Source organism: Papilio xuthus, unplaced genomic scaffold (genome assembly GCF_000836235.2).
Source record: "Papilio xuthus unplaced genomic scaffold, Pxut_1.1 DF827777.1, whole genome shotgun sequence".
In the NCBI taxonomy this organism is placed as follows: domain Eukaryota; kingdom Metazoa; phylum Arthropoda; class Insecta; order Lepidoptera; family Papilionidae; genus Papilio; species Papilio xuthus.
The window spans coordinates 2,952,769-2,978,902 of NW_013530872.1; the positions used below are offsets into that span (position 1 = coordinate 2,952,769).

Genomic DNA, 26,134 nt, shown 5'->3' on the forward strand with positions numbered 1-26,134 from the left:
GTATTTTTATATTTATATAGTACGAGACATAATTAAGGAATTTGCTCTTAAACGAGATTTAGGGTTAGTGCCATCTACGCTCAGCCACCTCAAGTCCTGTGAAACTGTAAATGTCTCTTCAAGGCAAACAGTGGCATTTCAGTCACAAAAAATAAAATGCGGTATTTCTACTAATTTTAAAACTTATCCATCGGTTCTTAAAATTATCGTAGTGGAATAGTATGACGTCTCGGTAGGTCTCATTTAGTTTTATAGTTATGCATGTTCTTTTCCACGTAGATAGGTTTCGTGTTTCAAAATTATATATTAAACGAAATGAACAAGTGTAAAAATAAAGTATGACAAATACTTTATTACCCATTCTTATGAAACATAGTATAAAGGATGGAAGGGAGTGCTGGAGAGGGAGGGGGGCGACCGCAAAGAAGACCTACAATCTCCACAGGTGTCGTCCGCGCAGTATGCGTACTTTCATTTTTATTTCGATGTATTTTTAAACCTTTTTTTTCTACATCCGTCGTGTGGTACCGGCGAGCATCTCGGTTGCAGTTAATAAACTCGTATACTCGAGATTGTGCATGTTAGTTTGTTTGTTAATATTTTTAGAGTAGCTTCGCGGTTAGAGCACCCTGATAGAAACATATTTTAAAAATAGAATATATAGAACAAAAGCAGATTTGCGGACGGACAGACAGACGTAAGCTTTAATTTTTTTATATCTAAGGTAAATAAAATACACCATGTGTAAGACATTTTTTTTATATCATACAGACACTCTTATTACTGTATAGTTTAAATTGCATTGCTTATGTGTGCGGGAGTGATTTAGGCTGCTTTTTTCTGTACCTTATTTTAATTACGTTGATGAAGTCGCGGGCAACAGCTAGTGAGTTAATAAGGTCTGTTTATTCTTTTACTGAATCTATTTTTATATACTTTTATTTACAACAAACTTTTACTACGTTTAATTTCTTATGTTCTCAATTCTTATTATAGTTTTTTTTGTACACGATGTATAGTTTTTACTGCCTGCTTCGGTATATCAGAGGCATACGATTAGAAAATGTTAACAAAGAGCTTGTTAAAATTCCTGCATGGGATATTATAGCCGGACCGTTAGCATAGTCACCTCATTAAAAACAAACAAAAGTTAGTCTTCTTTTTATTCGTCTGGGAAGTTTACATTAGAAAGGGTATCTTTCTATTACAATTTTTGTTTTATATCACAAGATGACGCAGCTGATATAAATTACTCAAGTGTTTATAAAAAAGTGATTAAAAAACGATCTTATAAAGTCGGGTTAATTAATCGATAACACATCGATTGGTTTAAAATATTCGAATACTTTTTATGTTTACCGAACACTTCTATTTTTAATCGATTTAATAAATATTATAATACATATTAAGAATACAAATAATATGGACTGATGGCATGGTCAAGGTTGCAAAAATAGCTACGTTGTATTAGCGCTTTTAGACATTACTAGCTGTCGCCCGCGACTCCGTCTGCGCGGGATTAAAAATTGGCCGATTCTCAGACCTACTCAATATGCTCACAAAATTTCATGATAATCGGTCAAGCCGTTTCGGAGGAGTATGGGAACGAAAATTGTGACATGAGAATTTTATATATATGATTAGGTAGAATCCTTTCGCCCGAATGGCGCACTGTCTTTGGAAAGTCAAGTGGCAGAATGATTAGTGATTTTAGTAAGGCTAGTGTTGCGCCAGTACACCGGCACAGTGTCCGATTTTCTTTCTAACAGTACATAGAGTAAAATAAGGACTATAATTTTTGGCAATACTTGAAGAATATTCATGCATGTAAGTTAGTGATTGATAATATCTACAGATAAAAAAGTATTTTACTGCCAACAGTCAACTGAAGTTAGTCAGAATACCAGCAATCGATTGCAGTACTCAAATATAGAACTTGTCAATTATTCTTTAAATAACCACATCAGGTTTTAAAATAACTAGAACCGTTTTATTGTTTATTTTTAAACAAACAATTAAGGATCTATTTCTAGCATGTTGTTAATAAGAGACCTGTCCGAACAAGTTAGGTTTTTATTAATTTTATATATTCGACAGTAGATTTCCATTGTTGTTTCTCGAAGCAATAATGAATTCAAGTTATTGGTTATTCATCATTCAAACCACTTTCTATTTCAAACTAATTAATGGGCTAATTAAAACACGCTGTAGATATCACTTCGTAGTTTGAATGTTAACCATTTCCGTGGAAATATCTTATATTTTTATCTAAATGTGATATGTAAACTTTTGTAAATCTTTAATATTAATTTTAGGATGTTTCATATCGTCATTTTCGATGACAAAATTATCGATGAAACTTCTTGTAATTCTTCTAATATACTTATTCGATTCATAATCGTTATCATTATTATTGACCATTGTATCATCCCGAATTTTGTTTATTTCTAAAATAATAATATTATTTTCTAGAGTGATTGTTACAATAACAGTTTCGTCAAAGTAAGAATAAAATAAGAAAAAAAGTTAATTTATTATTGTCATCATCTTATTCACCGCAATATAGTTAACGTCTAATAAAAGTTTAGCAGCCTCAAGCTTAATCAGACTTTTGGTTATTATTAAAGGAATGCTAAGTTTATCTGCAAATATTTTCTTCAACGCATTTTGATCTGCGCATAAACTATTCAAATTTTAATAGCTTGCTGTTTGCTTATCAGATATTTGTCAGGTTTGAAATGAACTTATAGATTCACCAGTTCACATGATCACGTATAAATTTTGTTAAATTTCACGAAGCAGCAAATCAACAGGAAAGTCGTCAATCAACTCTCTTTCTTATCTTTGGGCGAGTGTAATTACTTTTTCTCAAGTTTGGCACTGGTTAAAAAAACTCGGTTCAGTAACATGACTCCGACATTGCATTTCACACGGTTCATGCATAACCTTTCAATAAAAATCTAGATGGCATCGAAATTCAAATAGTTCTCACTCCATTAGGCGAGCTGAGTGGCTTGCGCCAATTTACTTTGACACTGTAGTCGCTCGCTAGCACGTGCGTTGGACGCGCGTCTCCTCCATCTTGCAACGTCTAATTTTGGCGCCAACATTTTTGATTTACAAATAATTGTTTTTACAATAACTACAGGGTAATATTTAGAAGATCTATTGTAAATTATAATAAGTGTTTACAGTGCAATTTAGGAGTTATGAAGATGACGGTTAATCGAATAAGAGTTGTAGTGCTCGGGAGCGCCCGGTCCGGTAAATCGGGTAAGTTTAAATTGTCAATATGCACTTTATGAATTCAATTTAAAACCAATGTAAAACCGTTATAGTTATACTAAAGTCATATCAAATTAATGCATTCATTTTACTGTCTACTACATATATCCTACTATAGATATCCTGATCTGAGGATGCCGAAATCAAATTATCTTTAATGGGTCCACAAAAAAGTTCTTTGATTTATTTCAGTCCCTAACCCCAATAATAATTTAATGACCGTGTAATTATTGGGGATTTGGATAGTTAATTTAATTAGACCCTTCGTATTAACCCTTTGTTCGTTTTACTTTACTATGATTTTTGTTATGTTGTTTTATCTTTTTTTATCATTTAGAAATTTTTGTTACGTCAACTTAAAATGTTTATATTTTAAGTTTTTTTATTAAGTATCGTTATAGATTAAATTGATAAGATTAAATGGAAAGTACTTATAACATTACGTTAATAATTTAAGCTCTATAATATAAGAGGTTTCATCTTACGTCTGTTTGGAATTTCATCAATACTAGAATATTCCTAATTTATGCGAAGTCTTCGCGATCATCACTTCCTCAACTATGGCATAATTACGATCTTATTCTTCAAATTTTAATTGCATCGTTGAATTATTAAAGGTTAATATATAGAAGGACATTTCAAACATTCCGCTATGGAGTGATGTTTTGACGACTTTAAGAGGTGCTTAAGTTTTACGAGTATTTATATCGAATTTGCACTCAGATGATAAGAGACGATAGATAACGTAATATCTAAGAATTGGATTTAAGATCTAGATGTTATGGTATTGATATAATATCTAGACTAAGTTGGGAATTAGACAGATAGTAATTTCTACAGAGATTAAAACGTGTTAATTAAAAAGATTTTGCAATTTTTATACGTTCTACTTGAACGATTTCGTTAAAAGTATCGAATGTTCCTTCGCAATGAAGGCTTTTATGTATATCAAATTTCATTGAAATTTGACTAACAGAGAGTGCAACTCAAGGACAAATAAATAAATAGTACGTTAATTCAAGTGGCTGTTTCAAAACTATAAAATAAGGATTAAAAGGCTTTGATAGTTGAGATTAAGCTTTAAAATTCTGTGACGTGTCGGTTGAAGATCGTTACTTAGTATTTATCTTACTAATATTATAAATGCGAATGTTTAGATGGATGGATGGAAGGATGTTTGGTATTTCCGGAACGGCTGAAGGGATATCGTTGAAATTTGACATAGATGTAGAACACAGTATGGAAGAACACATAGGCTACTTATTAAGTTTATTTTTAATTCAGCGCGGACGTTGTGTTAAAATTTTCCAAAAAATACCGGATTGTCACGTCAATTTTGTCCAGTTAAGGAAAATGATATTCATGTTCATAGCTTATTACATGCAAACTAGGCTACGTTTGATTTTATTATGAATACACAACGGTGTACAATTTATCGTACGTCAGTTAAACTGGGATGGACTGAATCGCTTTAGTTATCAGCTATCGCTCGAAGCGATGAACGTTGTATTGCGGGATATGGTAATCAGGTTGTGCCGGGATTTAGAAATGCACTTCCCGCACCTGTCCGAGAGAAATTCTCTTTGTTATACGCTTGCGGGTAATGTTTCTTATCACTCTCAGATGTCAGATAAATGCCACTGTGTCAATAGGCTGTCGGGCTGTGCAGCTAATATCAATAAGATAGATGTCTCTGATTGTTTTGACGCCGATGTTTTTGTTTGACGAATGCATTCCGATGCGCAACTGCGCAATAAATCGCGGAGTATTCCTTTATTACCTGCGCTCATCAGCAAATTCTTTTTCTATTTACAGTTGTAGTTTTTATTTACTTTTGTACCGTATTACATGATTTATTATTATGAAGAAATTAATTTTAGAAGTTTATTGAAGTTTCAATAATACTGAATATATGAATAATACTGAAGTTTAACTAATATCTGACCACCATTTTTATGTTGATTGGTATTTCTCTATACTTTTCCTAACATTTAAAAAGTTTTTATAATTTATACACGAAACAATATTACAAGAGTATGAAATGAATAGCTTAAAAAGTATTTTGCGAATACCTGATATCTTACATTTACTTGTATACTATTTATTTTTATTATTATTTCTCATTGAATCGTAAACAATATATCCCTACTAACGGATATGCATACAAAAGCAATATGCAAAGGTGCGCAAATCATGCAGTCTGCTCCAACATCTGCTCAGGTAAACTCTACAAATCACTTCTGTTTATATTAGTTCGTCTGTTCTGCATTTTGTTGGCAACTGTTTTCGTAAACCGTTTTTTTTGTGTGCTCCTCGTAGGTACAAAGATGAATAATTTTAATTTAAAAAATACTTAACATAATTATCAAATTTCTATAACGTCAATCCACGAGGTTAAATTATATGAAATAAATATTTACTCAAATAATAAAATGGGTAGGCCCCATTTTGCGTTCATGACGTCGCGTTACGTTCTCAATCAATATAGCTTCAATTATTTCACTTCTCTTTTCCCGTTTGAATTGGCGAATTCAAGTGTGGGAATTTATTACATAACCAGTTATTTATAATTGGGAAATCGATCTTTCAAAATAGTCTGCTTTTTCCTCATACTTTTGATAATTAGATATAGTCTTATATGTATTTACTATATAAATTTTGCAAAAGGAATCCCTTTTAATCCAATTTACTATTTGCGAAGTATCAAGATTATCCGTTCGGTGTATTTGTGTGCGATATTGGAGTAAACAAGTCCAGTAATACAACAGGCGTACTAAGCCGGATAGGTATCAGCTTACTCAGTTGCTGGGCTTCATTGTTTGGCAAAAGCGGACTTAAAGGATGTACCGTGTTTTGTTTCGAATCGATTTTCCTCATCATTGTTAATCTTATAATCGATTTTTTATTTTATTGAATCGAGTTAAATGGAACACTGGCTGACATATTTGTAAATTTAAAAATATTTTTCTTTAATTATTGACTCAAACTAAATTCTTATTTTGTCTATAACTTTAAAATTAGAATAGTGTCATTTTAAGTAACCGATGAAATAGTCGTATCGATAAGATTGATGTATTGATTACTAGCTGGCGCCCGCGATTCTGTCCGATTAAAAAAAACTTAATAAGTACCTTAAGTGTTCTTCCAGACTATGTTCTGCATCCATCCAAACTTTCTCATAATATTAGTAAGATTATTTAGTGTCAGACTCGATTTGATATACTTTGAAATTGATATTTGATTTTTTTTTTAAATTCTTGAATGTGTACTATTAACAGTCGCCTGTAATAAATACATTAGTCAAGGAATAATATAATTCTGCGAATCAGTAAGAATGCGGGGTCTCGTCACATTTCTATATCTACACGCGGAGTAGACCGTTGACTCAGCATACTAATATTTAACAGCAATGTCTACATTTAAAAATAACCTTTGTAAAAAGTGCGAGTGGTCGTATACCGGAATTAGCGAAGCTGTATTTTGAAACGTCTTGTCATAGGTGATTTGTTATTGCCTCCCCCGTATGCTATTTTTAACACGGATTTACTTGTTTATGTCTAATTTTATCTACATGTATGTATGAACGTACTACGTACATTGTTAGAAAGAATACGATGTTTTTTGTAATATATGAGCAGAATAATCTTAGACTGTTTTTTTTTTAAATTAAAAACTGGCTGTTGTGCGCGATGCCGTGTGCGCGAAATTAAAAAAAAATAGCATATGTGTTTTTACAGTGTATGTGTGCCAAAATTTATTGATATTCATGTAGTCGTTGTGGAGATACCTTGAAACATCCATCCATCCATCTAAATATTCACATTTATAATATTAGTGAGATGTGATTAAGAAAATACTTTATTCATACTTTAATACACATATCATAATATTCAGTGTAAGGAAATAAAAATATGGTAATAGTTCACAAAAAAACACGATTAGCGAATTAATTAATTATATGTCTAATTTATGTATCTTCTTAATTTGTTAAATTGCTTCTTAATGTAATTATATAATTTATTTATAAATACATAAATTAATACTCTGTTATGTAAAGCTATATCTTTGTTCCTTGATATGCATATTTAAATTAACGAAGTAATAAATAAAATCTTTGACAACCATTAATTTTGTGGAATACGGAAGAAGCTCCTAGATCTCCATATACTATGCTTCTTCAGTTAATTAATCAGAATTTGGAAATTATTATTTAAATTCGTAAAAAAAACCTATTCATACTAAACTTAACTTACGTCAACTTACGCGCAAGAATACGTTGTCTAGGCCTCTGAATAGCGCCATCGTTAATAACAAGAAAAATAAGATATTATTTATACAGTTCTTTGTTAATAATACATTTTAGGTTAGGTTACAACGCTAAAGATTAAAAAGGCTTTAAGATCGTTGAACCATCGATCTATATCAATGTGAAAAAGAAATAGAATATTTTTAGCCAACTTCAAAAAGAAGGTTATCAATACGTCTGTATGTGTTTTTATCAATAATATTGATAAACAATATGGTTATCGACAATGACATAATATACTAACCGAATAACCAAGTTAAGATATAAAAACTAGGTTAACATACTATACACCCTACACGATTAAACGAAAATGAAAGTAGGTATTAATTCGAAGTATCGACAAGATAACATTGATGGAAAGTTGTTTTGTACAGCGTTATATAATTCACTCGGAAGTACCTACGATATATAAATGTGCCGGATATTTTATTAGAAAATGTATCTTCTATTTTATTTTAATTATGTCTCTGTCATATTTTGTCGATTGGAACAGTGACTGTATGAGGTCATTAACCTTTAAATTCGTGATCGTCGATTGTTTTTAAAGTTTATATTTATTAGTAAACGGTCAATGATCCTCAATGATTTTTTCAATATCATATTAGTGAATAGTTATTTTGTTTATGTAGCAATAATTTTTGTCTAAAAGTGTTGATATTTTTTTAATTCACATTGGCTAGCCTATTTAAGATTCTTTTCTTTAATAAGGTGTTGACGATAATAATTTTTTTCCTGATATACTGTTGCCTCGTTTATTTCTAAAAACCATTTAAAATCATTTAAGGTAAGTATTATTGTGGTTGATGACAATAAATATTCCAACTGTATTAGTTTTTATCTTTGTCACGAGAAAAACGTGTTTAGTCTAATTTTCACTGCGCACGCTGACCTTGTTGAATCAGCTGTGCGATATCGTCAAACACAAACTACTACAACAATGATTGCATGGACAACTAAGTTTATATACGGTTTTGTGCCATTAAATAAAAAAAAACTTTTTCTCTATATACTATATAACAGGAAACTTGCATAAGACCTTGTTAGAACGATGCGAAGCATACAAACTGAGAATTACCTACCGAATTCGGTCAGATACGTGATCGAGCCCATTCGTGTTCGCAGACACACAGACTCCGTGCACACAGCATACTAAGTCATCCAACAAAGCGTTAGCCAATAAATATTATTGCTTAATAATCCGTGAAATGCTACCATTCATAATAAATTGCGTCTATGCAATAGAAAGTATAAACAATAAGTTGGCGAAAGCTAACACGAGTGAAATTGATTTATTGCGACGGCTCGCGGACGGCAGTCGGCAATCGGATGTCGTTTTTCGGAAACACTCGAAGCAAATTAACATAACAATTAAGTTAGGTAAGAATCGTAGACTTAACACCCACGTAATGTTTCGTCAATTGATATAAACTTAATCCTTTAATAAATTTATATTTAATTTTTAATTTCTCCGTTTATTATTTGCACGGATTAATTATATGTTTTGTTGTAAATATTAAGTTGTATTATATGATAAGTACTTGATTATCAATTGCTCTTTAATTAATGTTTGGATTGTTCTTTCAAGTTAAAAATAACTGTAAAAAGTAAAATCTGAGATATTTCTACATTGTATAAAAGAATATTTGTAGATAGTAAAATAGCTATCATTATACTGTTACGTAACAAAACAATCAATCACGACCAGCATCTTGATTATGTGATTAAGCAGTTAGCTTGAAGCCGCAACGTCCCACGCACGCCGCCGGCTCCCATAGTAATCGGATAATAACCAAATATAATTCTTCATGTCAACGTCCATTACCGTCTCTAGGTAATGTAGTCTGAGAGAACATTGTTCGAGCCATGCTTTACGAGTTTAGAAGGGGACGTCGCAAATCAATGTTATACAGTCGACATAAAACCCGTAGAATTCGTTTGGGGATCATAGATCGGGTGTTCGGTTAAATGCCAACTGCAACTGTATTTATAGGGTTTCGGCCGCATGCCGACCGCGAGCCCGCGAATGAGTCAGCCGGTCATACGTCTACCGGGACACCCGCCACGCACACTGATGCTCCGAATTCGATTAACAGAATCGATTTCAAATAAAACACAGTAAAACAATAGTCTCGATTATAACGACTTGACGTTACCTATAGAAAGCAATCAAGGTTGTAATTATTGTCTAATTGTAAAGCTTTAAATTTGATCGATATTGACGTGGCCGATTTTAGCTAATATCGATTTTCTAGACTTCTGGGTCATGCGCAACTTAACAATATTGTTTACTAATACACCTGTCAAAAGTGGGCTCCACAAGAGAAACTCGAATTAGCACATGAACTGAACTGACATTTTGAATCGAGAGAAAGGTTCATTGTTGTTTTTTTTTGGAATTTTGAATATAGTTGTAACGATTATCCGGTGTTCGAGCGAAAGGACTTTAATTAAGTGCGGTTTACAGATATACGTGGATTTAAGAACATGTAAGCGACCCGCTTTGGCTCCAATTACGGAGGCCGGCGCGGTTGACTTCGATTGTGATCGCGGTGCTTTAATTAATATTTACTTCGTGCTACCGTTTTCATTTCGACTTGTCACCTTAAATGCCGTTATTCCAACCAACTGCTATCCTTAACCTTGTTCAGACATGAGCTTGAAGTTTATTTTTACAGTTTCTTCCTTATCATTTTTTGTAAATAAAATTTAATTTCACCTCGTTAGTTTTAAAAGGTCATCGTTGTCATAAACAAAAGTTATAAATTATTCAAAAATGAATCGCAAATTGTGCGCAAATAATATAAATTTACTTTTCTCAATAAAGTTACAGCAAAATTTATTTGCACGCAAGCAAATCACGTGCTTAGCGGTAATTTATTGCGGACGTTAAAAAAAGAAGAAGCGTCCAGTTTTCGACATCGTATCGCGAAAGGTCGCGTGCCGGAGACCGTTTAAATCTTTGAATCTTATTTAAATTTGAGACGCGTTATACAACAGATACGACGAAAGGATATATGCCACTTTACGAACGCAAATGCTGCAAATTTGTAATTTACCTAATTAAATTGCAGGATCATGAAATTGCAAATCAAACGAATTCATTTACAAAGTGTCCTTAATTTAAACCAATCGACATATAACACGTCACTTGACTCTTGACAATTACCTTAGGCAAATTACAAACAGTCGGTATCCATGACCTGTTGGTGACATATCCTTCAAGAGTTCATTTTCTCGCTGTTACAACATTTATGAAACCAGATTTGTCGATCGTAGTGTTCACATCACTAAATCTTTAGAGGAGGCCTTTGTCCTAGTACAAGCTGTAGATTAAGGATAGCAGTCGCCGGTTCAAAACTATTTTTTTTGATACTCAAGATTATTTACTGTTAAAGTAACTAAAAAGAAAATGTATAAAAATTTGTAAACACTAATTATCTTCCGCAATAAAGGCTTTATTGTTTTGCATATTCTATAATAATAAGTATACCGATTTACATGTAGTAAAAATATTTATGTTAGATGTTATTAAGGAAACATATAGTAAACGAGCAATATACAACAAAAAAATGAGAATTTCTTTTCGTAATTCAACTCATTTGTCGAATCGGAGTTATCCAAAAACCTATAGTTCATTTAAGGATTTGATGCCATCTCGATAGTCCCAACTTTTGTAGTTAATTTTTTTTTGCTTGAACACTAACGATATAGTCGGATTATTCAAACATAAAAAAAAATCTGTGTAATCCAAAGTTGTAATCTCAGATTTTATGCCGCTTTTTATGTTGGAATTCGGCTTTATCTATACAGCGACTTATGTAATGCTCTCGGATAATTAATATGTATGTATTAAGATAAGACTTTTGAAATTTAATTGACATTAATTTCGATTTACGTAACATTACGTGTATTGCTAAAATTTTTACACAATTTAGACAGTGTTTGTTGTAACAAGAAAGTTGAACAAGACGTCAACCTATCCATGATGTCTAAACTATGTATATTTTGTTGGTCAGTATGCGAAAAACAAAAAACGGTTTTTTTCTTAATTTCGTTTTCTTAACAGATTTATAATACTTGCGTATTTCGAAGCTTCATCAACATCAGCTATACATCCCCACCGAGGGGCTCGAAGCCTACCCTAGGTTAAGGGTGATAAGGCTATAGTCATCCACGCTGGCCAAGTGCGGGTTGGTTGACTTCACACATATCTTTGAATTTCTTCTCAGATATGTGTGAAGAATATATGCTTCTTTCGAAGCTTAATAAGCCTTTATTCAGACAGTAAACATCAAACAATTAAAGGTTTTATTGATATATAAATAGTCATAGTCCGTGTGTGAATTCGACAGTGCCTCCTCCATTTTAGACCATAGCATTCAGTTCCTCTGTTCTTGACCATGCAGTCCCTGCTACCGGTTTTGCGCTCGTCGGCCCATCAAGTACCTTGATTTGATTTGTTTATGTTGTGCTTTGTGTACAAGTCTATTATTGATTTAGACCATTTTTACTAAGTCTGAATTCAATACTTGCCTAAGGTTAGAAAGCATCATTAATTACAAATTGTCTTAGATTTTCTGGTTAAAAATACGCTTTAAAACACAATAAGTGTTCTTGTAAAATAAAAGAGCGTTTTATTATTTTTATTTAAAAACATGTGTGTGATTGTACGTAATACCTTTTATGAAATCAAATGTAAGTCGATAATTGTATTGCGAATGTAATTGTTGCAAGTACACGCACGTAAAAGGAAAGTTCGACAACCTCAAAAGATAACCAGGAATTCCCAATTAACACCATTCGATTGTTTCCAATTTAAAAGTTGAACGGATTCAATTCTTTTATGTGTTCTTTATTGATAAATCGACAGCCAGTAATCTTAACACATGCCAAATTAAAAGTAAAATAAAAACTGTTCAGGATTAAATAATATTGTGATCATTGATCGAGTATTTTAAATATTTGCCAAGGAAAGATTGTCAGAGATGTGAACGCATTTAGATTATATTAGATTTAAATAATAATTCATTTTAATACAGTTTTTTTTACTTTAAACATGTTCCACACTAATTAAGAATTTTATTTCTTACGTTCACTAGGAGGAAGGAAAGTGAAGGAATCGAATGACCCCTTAATAATCAAAATCGATTCAGACTCTAGACCAGTGGTTCCCAAACTTATTTTGTCTACTGCCCACTTTGAGAATAAATATTTTTTAGCGCCCCCATATTTTCAGATATTTAAAAACCACTATAATTTCAAATTAAATTAATTAATTATTGTGACCTATATATGTATATTAACGGAGAATTCTAAACGAAACTTTTACTATAACCCGCAACTTGAGACCTGCAGCGCCCACTAGGGGGCGTTATTGCCCACTTTGGGAAAGACTGCTCAAGACTGTCACAATAAAATCCACATATTTAAAAACAAAAATACATACGCTGGAAAAAAATTACCCCTTGTAAGTCGTGTAGTAAAAATACTGCTTTAAAATGCATTAATATATGGTTCTAGCTTTCGCAAACTAAATAATTTTATACTTTCATATGAAGACAATTACAGTCAAATAGCATTAATATTTCTCAACTGTTATAGATGGTCGTAAACGGGAGCTAGTAAATTTGACTGCACGACATATTTACTGGTCTGCCATGGAATATATTTCAGTCTCAAGTTCGGATAAATGCAATAAAATGGTTGAGCTGATGAGATGCTACATAAAGATATCACTACACGAACTATATTCCTCTTTATGATCCACTATTATAGTGCTATCAAAGTTTTCATGCTTTTACTGTGATTACCAAGTCTTCAGTTTTGTAAACAATGTGTGAATTTTGTTTTAAAAATGGAATGTTTATTATTTTTTTTGAATTCTTCCGTAGCTCTTAGTGGCTATTAAGCGTTCAATGTTAAGGTAAATATAAACTCTTGTAATAACATACGTAATAGCTTGCTGTTCGTGTTTATAGACAAAAGAAAATAAATGCGTTTTGTTAAAAAAAAGATAACAGTAACATTAAAATAATTTAAATTACTTACATTGGTTTAATACTGAGTTTTTTTTAATTCAGAATCAACGCTGGTTAAACAGCCATCGATGGCAAACTTGTAGACGACATCGCATTCGCTGCGTTTAATCATAAAGGAACTACTTCTCATTTGAAACAGTATAATTTGTTAAGTAGGAATTATTGTAAACTAGCTGTCGCTTGCGACTCCGTCCGCGTGGTGTTAGTAAAAGTTAATTAGTAGCCTATGTGTTCTTCCAGAATATGTTCTACATCTATGCCAAATTTCAGCGAGATCCTTACAGCCGTATTCGAGATATCTTCAAACAAATATCCATCTATCCAAACAATCGCTTTTATAATAGTAGTAAGATTAGTAAGATTGTTCGAATCGATTCAAATATAATATAATTTTAAAATGTTTCATATGATATCAATAAATGTTGGGTACAATTAGTGTTCAATTAGGCCGTTGTTACATTTTAATAATTAGTGTAAACCCAAAGCTCTTTGTTTCCTTTCCCTCTAATTGTGGCTTGTAGTTATAAATTGTTTCGTAAAATACAACTTTTGTAACACCTCTCACTAATTACTTTCTCTGGATCCAATTGAATTTCATTAGTATGAACTGATATATAGTTTAAACTATAGGAGTCGGCTGTTTCGATTTCTATGATAGAAACATCTTGTTTTACTGCACCCACGTCTAGACTGTCTGGAACTTTTTTCTTCACGTCTGAGGGTGCGGACTGAATTCACCTTTCACAATTATTTCAATTGGAACAATCGCTCTTATGAACGTATACTTGGGATTTTTTAATGAATTTAATCAAAGTTATGACAGCAAAAGTAATAATAATTTGTCACATTTGTGTAATACTAGCTGTCGCCCGATACTCCGTTCGCACAGATTAAAAAGCTTACTTAGTAGCCTATGCATTCTTCCAGACTACGCTCTATTTTTATTCCCAAGGTTACATGCCTTTTTCGGCACTGTTGGTCTTATTGGCACTGAATTTTTTGACGTCCCGATTTTCAACTGTTTGATGTCATCATGTCAACAAGTTCTTGCCACTTTATTCATGTAATGTTTTTCTTTGTTCCAGCGGTGGTAGTGAGGTATTTGACCAAGCGGTACATCGGAGAATACAGTTCTACTGGCGGTGAGTATATTATTTCTTGTACTACGCCCTTGTGTTTGGCATTCAATGTTGTTATTCGTGTTCCAAATTGTATGGACATAATTATAAGTAATAACCGACAGACAGATATTAATAGGTTCGATGATGGGCCCTCAGGGAGGGCTGTGTCTTGCCAAGCTCTGGATGCCAATGCACGAGTTTATTTGCGAATGTTGGCATCGCCGTCGGCGGGAGTGCCATGCCAAGGCTGATGGCGGCGCCCGAAAACATACGGACGTTGACTTTATCAGAAAGATTAAAGTAAAAACAACAATTATTTAACAAAATCATAAGAAAACAAACTGTATAATTGCATTTAAAGTTGACGTTCATCCATTTCATCGTTTCGGATAATTTAATGTTAACTAGTTATTTTTGACAAACAGTATTATAAATATTATTTGTTTCAGATTTTCTCTACCAACATCGAGTAGCGTTTGATGGTGCTACTTCAGAAGTAGAAGTGTTGGACACGTGTGGATGTGCGGTAAATATTTTTTTTCAAATATAACTATTTCTTCAGCTTCATTGCAGATTCTTATTGAGTTTTTTCATCAATAGAAACGAGGATGTTTGCCGGAGCATTTGCGTTGGGGCGATGCATTCGCGGTGGTGTACTCTGTTTGCGACCGGCGCTCTTTCCTGGCCGCGGCTGAGCTCCTGGCTCTGTTAGAGAGGACGAGACTGCCGGGCTGCGCAGCCGTAACACTGCTAGGAAATAAAAGAGACCTGGAACATGCAAGGTACGTGCCAAGAATTCTTTAAAATACCGGCGAAGTGCATGTGCTGAAAAAAAGTGGATGTTTTTAATGTCTAAGAAATGTCATTATTTTGTTTCATAGGTGTGTCAAAGCTGAAGAAGGTCAAGAGCTGTCGTTGCGTTTCGGTTGCCAATTCTACGAGGTGTCTGCGGCGGAGTCGTGCGCGGGTGCAGCGCTCGCTTTCCACGCGCTGCTACGGGAGGCACGCTCTTTGGCGCTACTGCTGCCAACACCGCGCCGCAAACTTGCCGCATATTCCGTCTCTAAGGTACGACTAATGTACTAAAATGTGTCTGCGGCGGATAACATCGTGATATTTAAGTTTACTGATATTAAACACTTACTACTCTCTATCAGATAGGACCTTGGTAGAGCTGACTTGAATTTTCTAGACGGTTCAAGTAGTGGACTTCTTTTGGTACAGACTTAGTAAGATTAACATCAGCGGCCATTCGACACCAAAGATTGAACATTTATAATCTCGTAAAAAGTCATATAAGTGGAAAATTAGGTTCAGGACATAAAGGGACATCTCTCTTCGAATAGCACAGACTCGTTACTTACTTCTTTTTTATTACAGGTGATTGGGACGATTCTCGGTTTGAGCAACAAGAGCGTGAGGAAGAAAAGACCATCTCTCAGCATATGATTCGGCTCTTGCTGATCGTATACTGGATTTCATTGTTCACTCCGCGATAGGAGTATCTTTTCTTTCTGCGCGATGCAGAAAACTTTGTTGGAATGCGGGCCGCGGCTTGGGAGTACGGAAATGACGTAAGGGAATCTCGGTATGAAGCTTTTAAAATGGCCAATTTCTACTTTGTATAATTCCTTTCCATTGTTACGAATACTATTGTTATTTTTGTAAATAAAATAATTTGCCATGCATGTTTAATTATTGATAAGTAAATACCACAGTGTGCCTTTATTTGTACTTTTTTAAGGTTTTCATGTATGTCAAAGTTTTAAGAGATTTCCTTGTTACTGAATTAATTTTACTGTTATTATATTAGACTGATATCTTAAGATAATTTGGAAATGTAAACTCAGTTGTTATGGTGAGAAAATAATTCGTAAAACAAAATGTGTGAAAGGTGAATGTTTGAAGTATTGAATTTTGTTTGCGTATTTATATTTTTGAGGACAAAATATATTAATTTACAAGGTATTAAATTCAGGCAAAAAATTTCAATGATTTTAAAATTTTCCTTTGTATTTGACATACGATTTTTCTTTTTTGGAGTTTTTGTGACACTGATTTTAGTCTTTGGATGACACATTTTGACACATGATTGTGATTTTTTTGTTTATTAACTTAAAGATAGTAAGGCATAACTTTATTGCGACAAATATTCAAGTTTGTTATCATGGTAAATTCCTACGTAAAAGATTAGTCGAATATTTTATCCAGTTAATATGCAAGTATCAAAGAGTAGACAAAGTCTTAACATATTATGAATATTCCTTGAGTTTTCATTTTCTTATTTAATTTATACCCTAATGTTATCCCACCTTAACGTATTTCAGTCATATTAATGCTGCTATGTTTTTAATTTAAGATTTTGCTTTTATATAAATAATTCCTGATACGTGTCAGATATTGAAATATTTTGAATTTACATGTCTCTGAACTTTGAATACCATATGTTTAATGGTATTATTTGTTTTATGTTAAATAATTTTTTTATTTGTAAATACAACATCAATATTCAAATAAAATATTTTTTGATATTATGTTTTAATTTTCAATACATCGAAAACCAATGAAATAAATCTTTTAATTATTTAATTTAGTATTTATCAGAATAAACATATATTAAATTCTATTAAATAAGGTTTTGAGTTGCGGATTCGAATCCGCTTTTCATTTGTTACTATGAACCGACTCTTAGTAAATAAATCTTAAGCTAACATTGTAGCAAAAGCCTAACAATGTAGCTACCTATATTTAAACAAGGAAATTACGATTCTAACATATTCCCCTGTTAAATTCCTATAATAACTTCCTATTCAATGCTACAAAACATTTATACAAGAATAGAGAACAAAATAAGCAAAAACATTAACGAAGTTCGCTTGCATGTACTAAGAACCAGGATATATCTTAACATAGACGTTAATTAGCGGGTATTCCTATGTTCAGACGAGACGGCTACAACTTGCCGCGTCAGTGTGAAGACACCCTAAGGCTCACCAGACATAAATGTATACCCATATCGGTAAAATATTACTTGTCACTCAGAGTTAAATAATGTCGGAGACTTGTCATAGCAACATGCTCTTAATGTGTTTGCGATATTCGATTTTAAGTGGGAAGGGAATTAAATTCTCAACTATAAAATTTTTCTGTATGACGAGTTAGTGTGAACTTTCACCGGTTATAAATATCAATTTTAAATACTAATTTGTACGCAAAACCCGAGGTAACGTCAACAAATTATACTTTCGATGTTATCAAATATTCGAAGTTATTCTCCACCCACTTGTCTGATTTGTGTACTCCGTGGTAACACCCACCGCTTTCAGTTAACGAATTAACTAGTCATCGAGTAAAACCAATTAGGTCTGAATACTAAAATTAATTAATGTGCGGATTAACCTAACAAGGCTTTACATATTAGAAATTTAATTGAAATTTCTCTAAAAGAAAATAAAAACGATTTTGGATTACTTTTGTAAGTTCTATCTCTAAGATGGTATACCTCATTCTTTTTAAGTAACTAGCTGTTGCCTGTGACACCGTCTGCGTGGAATTAAAATAAAAGTAAGCATGAAGTTCTTCCAGGCTACTTTCTGCATCTATAGTAAATTTCAGCACGAGATCCATGCAGCCGTTCTGAAGAAACCTTCAAACATGCATCCATACATCCATCCATCTAAACATTCGCATTTATAATATAAGTAATTAATAATATTAAATTGCCAAAATACATGGTTTTATCTTACTAATATTGCTTTAGCTAACTTATAAATCAGGTAACAAAAACATGAAAAAGACTTCTTCAGTGAAACATTCAATTCATAAACAACTTAATGTTTTATGTGAGTTTATACATATACTGTGTTATCCATGTTGTAAACAGCAGTTCATTATACCAGACAGACTCTGAAAAGGCATTTATCACCTCAGTGATCGCACTGATGTAGACAGGACGTTGAATGAATGTGGTGCAATTTAAATCTCTCTCGTTGAAATCCAGTGGGTGGTTCGCCATCAATCCTTAGGATGGAAGTGTTAACTACAACTAAGTGATAATTACGTTACATTTATCCTACATAGAATTTTTAATTCAGCATGGACTGTGTAGAGGCGACAGCTAATAAATACATGAATGTACAGGCCATTGGAAATTAAATATATTTTACTAAAGATTGACATGTTTAGAACATTGTTTGACATGTCTTGGAAGTGACCTGGACATTCAGACATGAACATTAATTTTATTGTATTATAATGTAAACATTGTTTTCATAATAAACAACAGCCTTGTACAGTTTGAAGTGTTTTGACACTTAATAGTTTGAGTGAATACTATTATGATGACGTATTTATTTGTATTTCAAGGTTCGTATAACTAAAAATAGTAATACTTAACTCATCTCAATTAACTTATATTTTGCGTCTCTTACTTACTTACTTATAATTACTTTACTTATTTTATTCAGTGAACAAACGTCTTCATTTTTAGTCAATAAAAAAAATCTGCTTATCGGTGATTTATTAAAACTAAAACACAAATTACACTTAAAATGGGACAAACTTTTTGGCTACAGCAGATCAAACCCTTCTTATTCGGGTCAAAATTAGAAAAATATGTCTGTCTACGTCAGCTCCATTTTTAAGATTTATAAACAACCAGCCTATGTTCTATATGTATGCCAAATTTCATCCAAATCTGTTCAGCCGTACTGGAGATATCTTCAAAGAAACATCCATCCATCTAAACATTCGCATTCATAGTATTAGTAAGATAGTAAGAAGTATGATAAGATTTAATTATGATATACATCTAAGCTTCAGTAGAATTGTAATAATTAGGTCTAATAGCAGTACTAGATAAAGGAGACAGGCATCACAACTGGTCAAGATAAAACGGCGCCATCACATGACAGCTGGACATGACGTACAATTCTGTGTTATCCAGTATTATGCAAACTCGAGGTTAACGCCGCGAGTCTCTCAAATAGCATCGTAAAACTTTTACGATGCATAAAAATTTAAAAACGAAACGCATTTTTGAATTTACTGCATTTTAAAAATCATATTCGTTACTTATATTTTAAATACGTTATTCAATTACATAGTAAAAACTGCTATTGTACGACAATATTCATATCCCAAGTAAGTTCGTGATTGAATTCTAAACATCTCTAATAAATATATTCAAAATGCTTTAATGCTTATATTCGACGCATATAAACTACGAAAATAAAAAAATAATACCACATTCCTGTACTCCTATTATGCAAATCACTTAATGTAATCGAATCCCAACGAAATATTTTCACATTAGACTGAATATCATCTACATTACGTAGGCACTATTGTCTTAAATGGAGTTAACTTCTAGCTTTGTGCACTTTTATCTATAAATATCACAATGCATTTTCAACCTTCTTGTATATTGAATAGGTTATAGTTTTGCTTTTGCAGTATACATTGACGTGTGGCGTTTGTTTTTGTTTGACTATGTCGGCGCCAGGGAGGAAGGTCTACCGAACACGATGCGCTCATCGAAAATATCACATTATCATAATGCAATACGTGCAACGTGAGAGATGCGGCCGTAATTCACATTAAATATTCCAATGTTACTAAATAAACATATTAAATTGCACATTTATCAACATTTCAGAATAATTTTGATAAAAATAATACTCAAACGTTTTCTATTGCGGCAGCGTCTTTTTTTGTGACTGAGTAGACACTATTTGCCTTGAGGCGACATTTACAGCTTCACCTGGCTTGAGGTGGCCGAGCGCAGATGACACTTAGCCTAAACCTCGTTTAAGAGTAACTAAGGCTCCTTCAGGAACCTCAGCTCGGGTCGTTACTTCGTTATTATTACCGGATCGGGACGCCGCCGAGCTCTTGTGGCAGCGTCATTATAATCCCACATTTATAGTGTCTCCAGTCATCACAGTAGGAATATTTTGATAAACGAAATATTTATCTCTCTAATTAATATTTACAGTCTAGAATTAGAACATGAGACTCTAATCTCCAGAGTATAAAACATATCGTCATCCCTGTCATTATCTTTAACAAATCAAAGAAAATAATGTTTTAAATGGGGATTTGGGTCCCAGAATCTCACCGTAAAAAGGCCAGTTATTTAAATAGATTAACAAAGAAACAAAATGTCTTATTTACCAATCAAAAATTAACAAAGGTGTACTAGAATATTACGATTTCTGCTACATCTTTATCAACGCTGATTTTACAGTGAAATATTTGGAGGCTACATTTCCTACAACAATATTTTATGGTTTGTATACATTCAAGACGATCTTACTATTGGGCAACTAAGGAACAGACTTGTTATTGATTTAACAAAAGACTATTGTGAAATCAGGGCACGGTTTCTTCATTCGTTTTGTTATGATTTCTAAACGCAAATTGCAGGCGTTGTAATGAAACACACATTTGCGGGAACAGGGGAAGGTCGTCCTGATGATTTAGTGCACATAAATATTCATTGTTAAACCTGCCACCGTCGCTCAGATGGGTTATTTGCGTAGCGTAGGCGAACCCACAACTTGTCAATGTTTCCTGCATTATTTCTCAACATCACTATTATTATTGAAATTAAACTTTTTCAACGGTTCACTAATTGGATGGGAATCGAGTTGAAACATAATCTTTTAGGACGTGGGAATCTTGGAATTAGATTCTAAAGATACAAATTGTATTTGATTAGGCAGAAGTTGGCCTAATCCGATGAGGGAGAGCCATAAACAAGAAACAGAACAGAACAGGTTAGTCAGAATATATTTAATGAAAGTGTATACTTTCTTAAGCGTAATTCACATTAAATTGAAAACAAAAGAAGTTCATTGAAATTAATATAAACTAGCTTACGCCCGTGACTCCGTCCGCGCGGAATGAAAAAGACTTAATTAGTAGCCTATGTGTTCTTCTAGACTATGTTCTACATCTATGCAAATCAGTAAGTTCCATGCAGCCATTCACGTGATACCTATAAACAAAAAATCCATCCATCCATACAAACATTCGCATTTATAATATTAGTAAGACTTACACTTTGACAGTAATTTTTATTTCTTTTTTTGTAGCTGTAATTTTATACTTAACATTAAATAAACATGATATTTTCATTTTAATTAAATAATCAAAGCTTATCTTATCACACTGACTTAACCGATTTTTTCTTAACAAAAACGTTGTAATGAAATGACTCTTTCCACTTCATAAACTTAACACTTAATGCTCTCTGATAATTTCTTAATAAAATAACTATTAAGGCCGAAACTCTCGAGAAGAAATACATTTCCTCTTTTCGAAAATAAATCGATCGATATACAGGTGAAAAGAATTTAAACGCCGTTTCGTTAGCGTATTAAATTGACTTTAAAATTTTGTTACAGCTAATAAATGTCGAGATTTTATTAAGATTTCATAAAATGATACAGAATACCGTATAATTTAATTATTACCCCATAAATATATTAAAAATCTGTTATAACAGAATTCTTTTAAAAAAACCATCCTACTATATTCCTGTACAGTCAGCCGCATAATATTGTATACAATGTATACAATTATAAAACTCTAAACACTTGTATACGCATTCGGTTTAATAAAAACAGATGCGTGTATTCCTCATTGACAAGTTTTCATGGTCGGAAACATACCAACGAATTTTGTAATCGAAGGCGCAAACTTTATGCATTCTTAGACTTTAAAAATGTACACATATTTATGCAGCTGACTGTACAACAAGGGATGAATTTAATACACTTTATTGTGGATAAAGATGCAATTGTCTAGTAAAGACTAGTGATTTGCAAAATATACATGACTATATTGTCGACTAACTATTTACGTCTTAATACTATTAAAAATAGCATTATAATCGCCTATGTTTACAAAGTGATAATTTAAAAAGAAATCACCATACACACATCGACGTTACCAATCTTCTTATAAAGTCGATGAAATGCGACGATTTATATATCATTGAATTGAATTTATATTGATGAAACCATTAATTAAACTTTAGTACAATTTAATTACAAATTTACAATTTAACTGATGTTGTGACTCATTGCAATGCCCGTGGCGTAATCTTGATATTTATTTGTAGACTAGGCCGGTCTGTTCTGCATCTGTAATAAATAATACTGACTAATATCTCGGTACGAGGTGACAGTCTTATAATAAGCCCGCCACGTGTTTCTATTAGTGCTGGAAAAAGTGTCAAGTGATATTACAAAAGTGATTAAGTGATAGTCGATCTTAGATATGTTCCTAGAGTGTTGTGGGAAGCAATTAATAACACGTCTTAAGGTGATTTTCCACGTTCAGTTAACATACGAATGAACACTAAATTCGGTTGTTGCTATCCCTGTTATTTTAAAAATGAATAAAATGGATGACAATAGTATACAGATGTTAAGACAGTGGAAATTCACCGTTATCACAGACATTGCTCTGTGCGTCAGATGGTCGGCTTCAATCGCAGTCATGGAAACAAGCCTTTACTCTAACAAATCGAGTTCCTGTCTCAGCAGGTGACCGCGTGCGTGTTCCTGGAACGCGGAGTTACAGATTCGATAAGACTGAGACTGCTTTAGACGATGAATAGCGGTTTTTATTATAAGAAATACTTTAAAGTAGAAAGAGAAATTACATGTCTCATGCATTCAAATCCGCACAATCACCAAGAATTTTCATTAGACGAGAATAACTGCAAATGTGAGAGAAGTTGCTCTAAGACATATTGATTAATGTACAATAATGTGTCGAGTTCTAAGCATCCTTTTTGAAATAATATTGATACAGAATTAGCAATTATTTTATCCTTAATCGGACAATTACCCCCTTTATCGATTTTGTTACGATATCGTATTTGGTTCAACGTGATTCCTATCAGAGTACATTACATAATCGTCTGGCGCCAAGCGATAGTCTACAAAAGTTTGCAAGGCAAGTGCCTTTCATTTGGGAAACCACAAAAGGGTTAGTATTCTTGAAATGTTTTTGTTTTTTTAAGTAGTATAACTTTTTTTAAGCCTCCCCCGTTTTTTAAATGCTGGCCAGTATTCCAATACTCCAGATGCTTAAATTAAAAAAAAAAACTCTAACCGCTTCCGCCATTACAGAGAGCTGGGTGTAAGAACAACAGAAGCCCACTAAATATAAACAATATGCTTACTGACTCCGCGCATTCTGTTACCGTTGCTCGGCTACCGTTCCACGCGATTTATAGGATAACATATGACACGCTTAAGGACTTCGCAGAATTTAATATCGGGCTAATTTCTTTGTAACTGTTTACAGTTATGCCAGATTAAACGTTTGAGGTCACATATTGGTCGTAAAAATAGAAAAATAATGAACATCTGTGCTTAAATATGTTGTTAAAAATTATGTCAGTAGACTAAGACGAAAAGCAGAATTTTAATGGCCTTAATTCAGAGAGAAGAATGCGTATAAAAATTGATTAAGGCAAGAAAGATTTGAGACATAAAATAATCCTTTGACGATCGAATTATGTCAGTCACTGCAACGCACAACGACTATGACGCCAAGTTATTTAATGGTCAACTGGTACTAAGGACCTCCTTAATGAACCTATAGAAATCTACACATAGGGTCTGAGTGAAATAACCGTATAAAGTTACGTTTACATCCATTGCATTTGCACAAATTGTAAAATGTATTTAATTGGCAATAAGAATACATTGGACATGGCATCCGGGTCAAAGCGCGTTCGTTTGTCAACGCAAAAGGACGGCCAGTCTAAACTAGGAGCGTCCGAGTTGCCAGACATCAAGTCGGAGATCAAAGTTGGCTAATGGGCTACCGTCAACCGAACCTGCGGACCAACGTATCGCATACCATCACGGTTACTGCCCCAATACACCAATGACCCGGAGGACGAGGATAGACTTATTTATTTCTACCCAACTGGACTAGAAGGTAATGTTTTATCCGATTTAAAAAAGAAGGAGATTCTCAATTCGTCTGCACATTTTATTATTTTCGGGGATATCTATTTTCATATAAATATTATGACTTGAACTTATAATTTTATCTAAGGGTAATTTTACCCATTTATAAAAGTAATATAGGTAGGTAAAGCTAATACGTATACGCACTTTAAGCAAGGAAGCAGTGGTATATGCATATTTTGCACATCTTTGAATTCCTAGCAAGAGCATTCCGACCAGTTTGCACCTCTAAAGCGACTAGCAGCTCGTATCTGATTAAGTAAGAAACTTTATCTAAACATTAAGAACGAGTAGTTAAGCATTAGGGGTCCTCCACCGGGACGTTGCACTGAAGCGCATTCCTCCCAACATATGGCTGAGAATAAAAAATAAATAAATTACATCTTTAAAAATATTATCATATGTTTTTTTAATACCGATTGTATCTGGTTATTAAGATCATATTAATAATGTATCATTCGGTTTGTTTAAGTGTTCGTTTGATCAGAAAAATATGTTTCCGTGTTTTTCGTTTTGGAGCATTCGCGTATTATTTTATTGATGCTTTTAAATATCATATCTAATACCTCTAAAGTGTAAATGCGATAAGATTTCATGCTTACATTTTTTTTAATATTACTTAATTATGTGAGTACAAATTTTTATATCTTCTTGGAAGTATTTGTAATGCGATATAGAATTAGTATTGCAACTGGAAAGATGATAAAAATATTTAATTTTTTTTTATAACAGAAGGGGGCAAACGAGCAGCGGGAACACCGATTTATAACTTTATTGCCTTTTTATGGATTAAAAAGGCATAAATACTACATTTGTGAATATGATGCTAAGTAAACTAATTAATGTAATAAATGTGTATGTCTAGATGGATGGATGGATGGATGTTTATTTGGTATCTCCGGAACGACTAAACAGATCTTAATGAAATTTGGCATAGATGTAGAAAAGAGTCTGGAGAACACAGTGGCTATTCATTACGTTTTTTTTTCAATTCGGCGCGGACGGAGTCTCTGGCAACAGCTAGTATAACCTAAACGTTTTAATGACGAAACCAACCTTTATAGCGAGTTAATTCCATATGAACCAAAACGAGTGTTATAGCTTAATTTCATTTTTTAGATTGTGATAATGGTACAAAATTCAGGCAAGACTTTATCATCAATTTTTTTTAACTAGTGTTAAAAGAAAATCCGACACTGTGCCGGTGTACTGGCGCAAAATGTCGACGTTTAAGACCCCTCACTAATCATTCTGACACTTGATTTTGTAATGAAAGCGCGCCATTCGCGCCAAAGGATTCTCACTAATAATATCTAAAACTAGTATTATAATAGAAATAAATCTTATATAATTGTTTATAATAAAATTATATATATTGTAGGTTAT

At 32.9% G+C, this 26,134-nt stretch overlaps 1 protein-coding gene across 1 annotated transcript; it reads left to right on the plus strand.

Annotated features, from left to right (window-relative positions):
• Positions 1-2,981: 2,981 nt before the first annotated feature.
• On the plus strand, positions 2,982-17,229 carry LOC106115635 (ras-related and estrogen-regulated growth inhibitor-like protein). Its single transcript, XM_013309073.1, has 6 exons — positions 2,982-3,273; positions 14,715-14,771; positions 15,200-15,276; positions 15,351-15,532; positions 15,632-15,818; positions 16,131-17,229. The coding sequence occupies exons 1-6, from the start codon at positions 3,210-3,212 to the stop codon at positions 16,197-16,199; spliced, it is 636 nt and encodes a 211-aa protein (XP_013164527.1). The 5' UTR covers positions 2,982-3,209; the 3' UTR covers positions 16,200-17,229.
• The last annotated feature ends 8,905 nt before the right edge of the window (positions 17,230-26,134 follow it).